Source organism: Sphaeroforma arctica, assembly GCF_001186125.1.
Source record: "Sphaeroforma arctica JP610 unplaced genomic scaffold supercont1.10, whole genome shotgun sequence".
Classification (NCBI taxonomy): Eukaryota; class Ichthyosporea; order Ichthyophonida; genus Sphaeroforma; species Sphaeroforma arctica.
The window spans coordinates 183,168-193,234 of record NW_014040548.1 but is presented as its reverse complement, the minus strand read 5'-3'; the positions used below and the strand labels follow the sequence as shown (position 1 = coordinate 193,234).

The window sequence follows — 10,067 nt, the reverse complement described above, 5'->3', positions numbered from 1 at the left end:
TATACGAAAACATGACCAACACGCACACATACACACACACTCTCTATATATAAACAAACAAATATGTATATATTACATACATACATACATACATATATATATATACACACACACACACACATATATATATATATATATATGTGTAATATGGATGTATAAATATATTCATAACACACACACACACAATATATATATAAATTTATATATATACATATATATATACATATATATATATATACATATATATATACATATACATATATATATATATATATATATATATATATATATATAAACATCAAGACGAACACAAAAACACATATATATAACATATATATATACATCAACACACATAAACATATACACATAAACACATACAATACAAACACAATACACAAGTCAAACACAAATACAAACACAAACGCAAACACAAAGAATACATATATATATATATATATATATATATATATATATAGTAAATGTCTACATGTATATAAAAATATATAAACATTTATATAAATATATATATATTTATATAAATTAGATGTCCGCATGTACATTACAGTTTATAAACACTTCGTATATATATATATATATATATATATATATATATATATATATATATATATATATATATATATATAAATTAGATTCCACATGTACATTATAGTTTATAAACACTTAATATGTATGTAGATATATATATATATATATATAGATATATACGTATATATATAAATAAATTAAAATATAAAGAATATATATATATATATATTTATTATATATATATATATATATATATATATATATATATATATATAATTTACATATGGAAATTGTAAACTCTATACAAATTGATATTGTGAGGGTGCCAAGAAAGTCTTGCTATCAATATAGTAAACACCAGGCTGATGGAGTCCGTTGTGTTGAAAGCTATGGCCAATAGTCCATTTAGTGGTGCATAAACCGTATTAATATTAAGCGCAGAACAAATGCCTTAGTGCAAGTTAGCTTTGGTATGTACAGTATCAAAATAGCAACTATCTATATGGAGTGACAAGGTCAGCACAACAAACCATCAAGCAAACGACAAAAACTCAAACGAAATACTGTATAGCAGCCCACATATACGATCATCCGTCCTTATGTGATCAATTCATTCACACGTTGGATTCTATTTATATACCTTGCTTTGCTGTCGGGCCCTTCCGGGTGATCTATTCTCCTGTACAATGAGGTCATTTTCCATGTCCTCCATCATTAACGAAGTTCCATTCATTGTGTTGAATCGACAGATGAGTACTATTTACGAGGTGTGTATGTGAGCACTGCACACCAAGCGGGTCGAATACTAGCCCTATCCACATCAACAACGGGCATATTTATGAGAAAAAGAAAGAGAGTATGTTTATGGAAATAAATATAGAGGGAGTATTTACATATCAACTACAATCTACATAGTTCATCAACTTTTCTATGACGTCCCTAACAACAACAATTCACGTAGACCCTATATAGGCGTAGTAGTATTTGCGCAATTGCCCTCGAGTATAGCTTTTCCAAGGATATATGCGAATCCACCAAATCCCAAACCTTTTGGCTTTTTATGTGAACCTCTTCTCTTCGTGTCCGCGGAGTTTGAAAAGGCGTATCAGTGTTAATCAGTACTGGATACCATTCCCGTTGTCTGGTTTGCCTACCTGGATCCCGTTCTATACTTTCACTAAGCCGATTTATCATCACAGTATCGACAAAGATGGTCGTATACATATGCTTGGGCATACTCAGAATGTCTCGAAAGATAAATATGTCGCAACAGTGGCAATCGGTAGATCGCACGTGGTGCGTGTGTATTGAGTGACCAATATTTAGCTGAACCATCCCTAGGCGAGTGTGTTTGCTGGATGGACATACTTCAGTAATCATAACCTGACTCACCCGCGAAGGGATTGGAAACTTCGGAATCAATCCCACGTGGCACTATAGGACAGCATGCTGGGCGCCCGTCGTACAAATATGTATGAATTTCAAAGCTACCACTAAACATTTTAGCTGACACTATGCATTTTACGCAATTTGTCATACTAGAGATGAGCCTGGTATCCCTCAATTAACATATCCTTCTTGTTGACATCGATTCTTCTACTATGGTCCGAGCCAAATCCTGGCGATGAATTTCTCATGGACGTGGTTTTCAAATGTTAGGCATAGTATATTGTTTTGTATATGCATAGAAAGGAAGCACTATTGACCCTCTACTGCATGCACGGAGGTATATCTATATCCTTATATTGTTTATATATGTATATATGCTTTGTCTACAGACAATTCAATGTCTGGATGCTGAAGTTTCAGAATTGTACTGGTATGTCCGTATTTACAACACAAACCAGCTTACAATTAATTACAGGTGGGACCATGGCATCTGATTAATTACTGGATGGGTAAAGCTAATAACTCTAATGGCGACAAGTTGTTTTACGGTACCCAACTTTCTTCATGCACGACCCAATCTCACAATCGACTGTCATTTGCCACTCATCCGAGTCCAAACTCACTGGACTAAGTGCGAGGCGAACGCTTCATGTATGCATACACGACGATTCGATGGTATATGATGAGCATGAGCGCGTTGACAAATGCTACATCCAGCTCAAGAGATTGCCAGATTGTTAGGCCGACAAGTAGTTGCGCTCCGTATACACAGTATACAGCACATAAATGAGGACTGACTGACAGCCCACTCAATTCGAATTCTATAGACATTCTGGTCCTTATAATCCGGCTGGATCGTCATTTTCCTGAAATCCAGGCTTTATTTCCAATCTCTGTCGGACGTGATATCCATTGCAGACACGGCTTGCTAATGTTCTAGATTTTACGTATATTATGCTAATAATTATTTAGAGGTCTATATCGTGATGATTCTGACGCCTCCCAGTTTGGCAATGTCCTGCTTGAAGGTTTGGCCGGGACAGGCTATAAACATAAAATGCTTGGGCACTCTGAGATAGTCGCTGATCATGTCAATCTCTTCTCTATCAAACCTTCCCTTGATGGCGATGAAGTCGAATCTGGAGTGAAGAGGAATGCGACGTATGCACATAGAATGAGAAGACTTAGCACATTGCATTGATCCGTCACTAGGTTAATCGATTGGCATGGATTGCTAATACACCTCGAATCAACAACGCGGTGATGTACTCCGACTATAGCGCAATGCATGTTTTGGAAACTCTCGAATGTGTATAAGACAAAATTAGCGATACAAAAGACGCAGAACGTATTGGGGCGAGATGGGCTTACCGCATTTTGGGATAAATCTGGTCTAGTAGCTGGATGTCCTTGGAGATCCTCGCTATCTCACTCTCGTCTTGATAGACATGGACAAATTGTAACCTGTATCCAATTCGATTTGTTATAGTTGACATAAGCTGAAGTGGGAATACGATTTAGCGATTCTACGATTGCCCAAACGGAAAAAACCGAACTGCATACATCACTCAACCTATGTATATACATAGCGCATGCTCGTGCGCAAATTGGCTTGACACTTACCAACTCGTTTGCTCGTTGCCGCGGACGTATAGACAGGCTTTGTTGAGAACCACAATACTTTGGTCCTGCATGTACGTGCGAACATCAGAAAAGTTGAGCTGACTGCCTAGATGGCAATGGTGAGCTCCATCCAGTGTAGAATAGATGGCATTGGTGGACTCCAATGCAAAACTTGGGTATTCTTCTAGTATTCAATAGGGGCTGGACCGATAGAGTTTCATGCTCTGGGTAAAACGTGAGAAATAATTATAATCACACGATGCTACGTGCGCTGCATACCTACCTTTACGAAGAAGATCATCCTTTGGCTCTTGATCCTGACACTGGTCTTGACCACTTGGTCCATCAGCCATTCAGTGGGCTAGTAGGTGTTACAGCGTAGAGGGTAAACCATAGATCAGACTATGCGTTACGTATCGTAATAGTAGTGCGATGGACATGCTTGTATGTGATATCAACAAAGCAAACAGGTATACACCTGCCTTCTATGGTTTGGGTGTCTTTTCGATCATTTCGCCCACTGAATGCATAACAGGCGCAAAAAATAGCACACCCAGTCTACACAGAGGATTTATCGCCAACCTGTCGTAGATCTGGGCAAAGAGAGATACCTCGTAGGCTGCTTTATGCATGGATCGAGAAGCGTCAATGCGAAAACGAAGTATACGTGTACCAGGCAGAAGCTAAAACAGCACGCGCAATGTGGTCCCTTCCCACTCGAGAAGTGGTCAGGGACTATACGGACAATTGAGGAGTCATCTCAGCAGATAGCACAGTCTGATCTGCCTACAAGTAACAAGACGAATGCTGATTGTGGTGTCTGAGCACTACACAGCATCTTATAGCTACGTTATACCATACACTAAGTATCTACAGGCTTGAAAATGATTATTAGACGTTGGCGTCAAACCGAATACATAAAATACAAGTGGTAATCCGGCATGAATTTCTTGGCAAGCACTTGTATACTCCGCACGCCAATCTAGCATACATTGATAGGCATGCATATAAAATACAGCCCAAGACACGTGTCATACAGTTAGCATACCTTATACCCCAGTAGGGAGAAACGCTCATGTCGCACATGGACCAGCCTACTGAGTGCGAGTTTCAGAATGACGTCTCTCTGCAGTACAGACAAAGCGAATCCACCATAGCTATTAACAGAAGGCCCACCACAGTGGCGCTGCAATTACTTCCAAACACAAGATGAAACAAACGGTAGAAACCGACACGAAGAAGTGGGAACTTACGTAGAGCATGAACTCGATGACTATCAGGCACACGAATAGGTAGAGGCAGAACCACTTGATGAACTTGATGTTTTGTAGCATATTGCCCACCAACCCAGCGAACACCAATGCCATGGCCAGCAGCACCTGCGTAACCGATGCCTTGACTGTCGTGAGTGAGATGTTGAAAGGGAGAGAGAGAGAGAGTGCGGATGGGGAACGTAGATTAGCATGAGATGCAATACTGTTTTATCGTGGTCGATAGCAAACTATCAAATATATGGATCGCCAAACAAACTGAAAAGTTATTAAATAAGATTTTGATGTGAATGTGAGAAACCTAGTGCCAATTACTTGTTAATAACATTTGAGCGCAAATGAAGATATTGGTAGGGCAGACTAGCCCATCATTTAAGACAGATATGTTCGGTAATGTTGCAAGTGCAGCCGAAAGTTCCCTTTTAAAATTGACTCTCAGGTGATATACTCTACAACACAATATGATCCATTCCAATTTCTCGAACAATAAAGCACTGCCACAAACAAACAATTCGCCGCGTTACTTGGGTTAACACATACTGACGCGGTTGATCTTGTGTCGCTTCCACTTCAGTAGCAGGTTGCCCATGCCGAACAGGAACATCACGGAGAGGAAACTAGATTGTAAAACGAATGAGCAAGGGTTTAAGTGCGTGCTTCCCATAATGAAGGATTGACAAGAAAAATCAGATATGTATGTGGGCTCGCGGAAAAAATAAACGAGTGACAAGACTCGACAGAACGCGACCGATATGTTAGACTAGCAACAACTGTGTGAGACAAAAAAAAGAACCCCGTTCTGGGTGCATTGTAGAGAAACAATTTGACACAGACCTACCTCAGTGTGTAAATGCCTGACAGCACCACCTTATTGCAATCCATTACAAAGTACAGTGACGTGCAGGTGAAGAAGAACATGATGATGATGTTATGATTCGTCCCTGAAGTAGGTTAGAACTACCAGTTAGCACTCTGATGTGGCTTATAGCATGTCAGTAGTCTGATACTCATCTATACTACGAATGTTTTCGTATGCAATAACAGTCTCATGCGTGCCACAAACGGTAGCACAGAAAACGTAATTGGAAGAAAAAAAATGCCAGAAAAACTCGCGGAATAATCACTCCGATCACGTGTCTAGGAAAGGCTAAGTAACTTACCCCTGAGCTTGTTCTCCTTGAGGAAGAAGTTGGGCAGACAACGATCCAGCGCCATCCGCCTCATCAGACCGGTCACACCGACATAACTGATAGCCATAAAAATTACGTGAAATTGGGCGAGATCGATGTAAGTGGTAGTATTGTATCGCCCCGAGGGACAGCTGAATTGGGAACCAAAACAACAAGCGTGTCCACCTTTGATTTTTTTTGGCACATCGTCAAAATAGATTGGGCTACAACAGAATAATCAATGGCAGTGAAGGTACCAACATATACTGTAAGGTGTTTGAAATGTAGTACAAACTTCGACGCATTGGCACGACGAGCGTAGAAATGTTGCCACAAACCTTGTAAGCACAGCTCCACTCAGCACCAGCACAGCATCGATGCCAATCAGAGTCTTCAAATAGTCCTGTGGTAATACCGCAATTAGTATACAATAGTACGCGTGCGCTGGGAGTAGATAGCCAATACAAACATAATATACAGCATAGCTGCCTCGGAACAGCTACACCAGACCTACTTGCCACAAGATAAATAAATAACAAGAATTCTGGCTGAATGCTTCGTGCGATCCTTGTGACCTTACCGATTGGGCCATATTAATGAGCAGATCGTCGTTGTTCGGTCGCTTGTCCACCAGCGGCAGACCCATCGCCGTCTCCAGCGGAATGACAGAGATGGAGAACAGACTGATGTGGCAGAGTTAGGTGGAGGGGTACAGGTGTCAGCAATAGAAATATAATCACAGATATGAATTCATCAGCAGCAATAGTACGAACATATGGGTTGAGACGGTTGAAACAACCCGGACGCTCAGTAATAAAACCAAAGGATTGGCGAATATGGTCTGCGGACACGGGGAAGGTGTGCGAGTCAGAACATAAGATAAAACTTGTGGATGTATGCACGTTTCCAACCATGGGTATAATTTTGCGTATGTGCGTGGTGTGTGTATGTAGTGCGTATGCATTCCATTTTTTATACTTGTCCAGTACTTTCTTGATTGGATTTGGACCGAGAAGGGGCACAGTGGCACATATTCACATTCCGCCAGCCTTCGGACTGTATGATATAGACTTCGCTGAAGGTGTGAGCACTCCCTGCAATACAACCATAGCCACACTCTAACAGTAAACCAGTAAGTACACTATAACCACACCAGCACACACACCTGATGAGAGGATTGAAGAACGCCGTCAGGGCCCACATATTACGCAGTGTCTTCGGGAACACTCCCGGTTTCTGCTCCTCGACAAAATTTGCGGAGGTCTCAAACCCACTGATACCCAGTAAGCCCGCACAGAAGCCGTAGTATATGGCCTGAGAGAGCGTGTACGCGTTCGCGTCTTTGACTTGGGTCAGATCGAGGTTCCAGTTCTTGGTCAGAAGCTCGAACTTGTCGTAGTAAAGGAACACACTACAGTCTACCAGCAACAGAGACAGCGTAAGGATGTGCATGATAAAGAACCCCACGGCCACCGGTCCGCTCTCATTGATTCCAATGAGATTAAGAAAGGCGAAGAGTGCGAGGATTACCACCGTCATCCATTCCACGCCTGAAAGTAAAAGGCAATGGGTGCTTGGTGGTTAGCAGAGATATACAGTAAGAACAATCGCTGATAACTATAAGGAGTCTGCAAACTACACACATCAAACAGATGTGTCGGCACCGACCAGACTCAATATAAGGGGCAAATATATCAAACCGCCACAAGTGTAATAAATACGACAACAAAGACAGACACGCGGCACCAATCAGATCCAGTTGTATAGAAATAGACCATACGTTCACAAGTTCACAAACACAAGAGAGGCAGTTTACGTTAGCCACAAAAATAGCCGGCTGCTAACCATACCGATTTCTGGCACGAGCGCGTGTGCGTAGGCACTTGCGGTGGCCGCCGACACCACAGCCGTACTAACATACGACAACAGAGTCAGACACGCAGCAATGGAAGAGACCTGCTTGGTGGTGGTGTTCAGCAGCGCTGTGTATGTGCCTCCATTGACTGGTAAGGCGGTAACCACCTCTGAGTAGATGTCGCGGAAGAGATATAGAAGCGCAGCGACGATGATCAGCGCAAATGGAGCCCTAGTTGTCGGTGCAGAGAGAATGTGGAATGTGTTAAGGATTTATGGGGAGTGCGAGGGGTACGTGATACCGAGTTTGAGATGTGTACTTAAATCTCTATAACGATTATTTTATATCATGAGCAGCACACACGACATGAATGCATCAAAAGAGGATTTTAACTTACCAGCAACCAGCATAGTATGCGACAATTCCGGCGACGTAAAGACACGAGCTCGTGATATCATTGCCACTGATAGCTGTGGCCACCAACTGGCCAAGCTGTTGATGGTCGTGCGCGGGTGTAGGGGCCTGATAGACGAAGTCACGAAGGAATCTGTGAGCATCATTGGTACTGCAATGCAGTAGTGAGTATGAATACGGGTTGATTATAACTGAGACCCGCCGGAGAATGAGAGTGTGGTAGCTATTCGTATTCAACGATAGCATAGCTATAGAAAACGCCACAAACACCTATGCATACTGCACTCGTAATGGCTATATATACTGATGGTACACCTGGTGTCCTCTACAAGTCGGAAGTCCCACTCATCGAGACTCATTGTCGAGTGCACTGCATGGCCTTGAGCGGCTATTAAGATATACTTCGACTCATTGAATCGTACGTTATCATACAAAACCAGGCTTTACCTTCAACAAAGGATTGTTCTCCTCCAGTTCTCTCGGGTCAATACTCTCAGGCACTTCTGAAAGGCGCACCAGTTTGGTGATAGTGCTCTGCGTTCCGTTACCAGAGAATTCCCACGCTTCAACGCCTTCGGGCATAAGTTCGTCATCGTGCGAGGTACTAGATTCGCAGCGATGATAGTTGGAAGTTAAAACTTTAATTCATGCGGAAAAGGTACAGATATATACTTTTGGCTATTGCCGACTAGCTAAGATCTTGGACGTGACTTCACTGTCCGATATGTTGGTACTGCCACTGTGACGAACTGCGATGTATTCTATACATTACATAGAACACCAATTTTGTTTGTCCATTGATACTATCGACGAGATGGGCAGCTATTAACGAAAGGAGTGAAGTCCGGCCAAGTAAGAAGCGTCATATTTCCCAAGCACAATACTAATCCGAGTTGTAAACGTACATACCTTTTCAAGCATAATAATATACGTACGCACATACACGGTGTCGAGAACTACATTATGTATAAACACGAATGTACACATATATGCACAATTGACGTCGCCTTCGTATCCAGAAGTTTACATACCTTACAAACGTGGGGACATGAAATCCGAAGTGTGTATGCACTCAAGCCTTGAGCAACAACAATAAAAATGTATACATATAATCTCAATAAAAACAAGAACAAATCACATATGTAGCGGCAAAAATCAATACTAGAGTACAAATATTGTAAACGAGTAAAGGTATATGTTTATTCTTATATATATGCCGTCGGAAAAGAAGTATAGATGTCTAAACAATGTATCACACTAGATGAATGTAAATACAGACACCCATAAAGACGCGCACGAACTCACACACTTACGTTTCAACACATAAATACATACATATATACACATATCTATATATCAATCTATATTTAAATCTATATTTAAGTCGATAGCTATAGCTATATCTATATCTACAGCTATATATTTATAATACATATGATATGGACAAATATAATTATATATATATATATATACGAACGCAAGTAAACACACACACACATATATATATATAGATACACACGTATATATACATACAGATATATATATATATATATATATATATTATATATATATATATATATATATATATTATTTATATATATATATATATACTATATATATATATATATATATATAGGCATGTATGTACGTATAAAATAAATATATTCATATACATAAATATAAAAATATATAAATATGTATATATATATATATATATATATAAGCCACGTATAATATATATATATATATATAGATATATATATATATATATATATGTATGTATGTATATAGGCATATATA

At 40.1% G+C, this 10,067-nt stretch overlaps 2 protein-coding genes across 2 annotated transcripts in view; both read right to left on the bottom strand.

Annotated features, from left to right (window-relative positions):
* Positions 1–1,279, bottom strand: part of SARC_00367 (hypothetical protein) — a gene marked incomplete at both ends in the record, with an annotated part of 2,507 nt that extends 1,228 nt beyond the window's left edge. The window contains one exon of the mRNA XM_014305970.1: positions 1,187–1,279. Within this exon, the coding sequence (XP_014161445.1) occupies positions 1,187–1,279 (93 nt within the window). The remainder of the gene's footprint in view (positions 1–1,186) is intronic.
* A 1,489-nt stretch (positions 1,280–2,768) lies between these two features.
* The window catches only part of SARC_00366 (hypothetical protein), an 8,060-nt gene continuing 761 nt past the window's right edge, over positions 2,769–10,067 (bottom strand). Inside the window, exons 2-16 of the mRNA XM_014305969.1 lie at positions 8,715–8,871; positions 8,251–8,375; positions 7,849–8,084; positions 7,164–7,548; positions 6,579–6,681; positions 6,337–6,401; positions 5,990–6,075; positions 5,668–5,770; positions 5,370–5,446; positions 4,812–4,957; positions 4,607–4,684; positions 3,842–3,919; positions 3,559–3,623; positions 3,307–3,399; positions 2,769–3,074 (exon numbers count right to left, since the gene is read on the bottom strand). Coding sequence (XP_014161444.1) covers positions 2,912–3,074; positions 3,307–3,399; positions 3,559–3,623; positions 3,842–3,919; positions 4,607–4,684; positions 4,812–4,957; positions 5,370–5,446; positions 5,668–5,770; positions 5,990–6,075; positions 6,337–6,401; positions 6,579–6,681; positions 7,164–7,548; positions 7,849–8,084; positions 8,251–8,375; positions 8,715–8,871 — 1,960 coding nt within the window. The 3' untranslated portion in view covers positions 2,769–2,911. The remainder of the gene's footprint in view (positions 3,075–3,306; positions 3,400–3,558; positions 3,624–3,841; positions 3,920–4,606; positions 4,685–4,811; positions 4,958–5,369; positions 5,447–5,667; positions 5,771–5,989; positions 6,076–6,336; positions 6,402–6,578; positions 6,682–7,163; positions 7,549–7,848; positions 8,085–8,250; positions 8,376–8,714; positions 8,872–10,067) is intronic.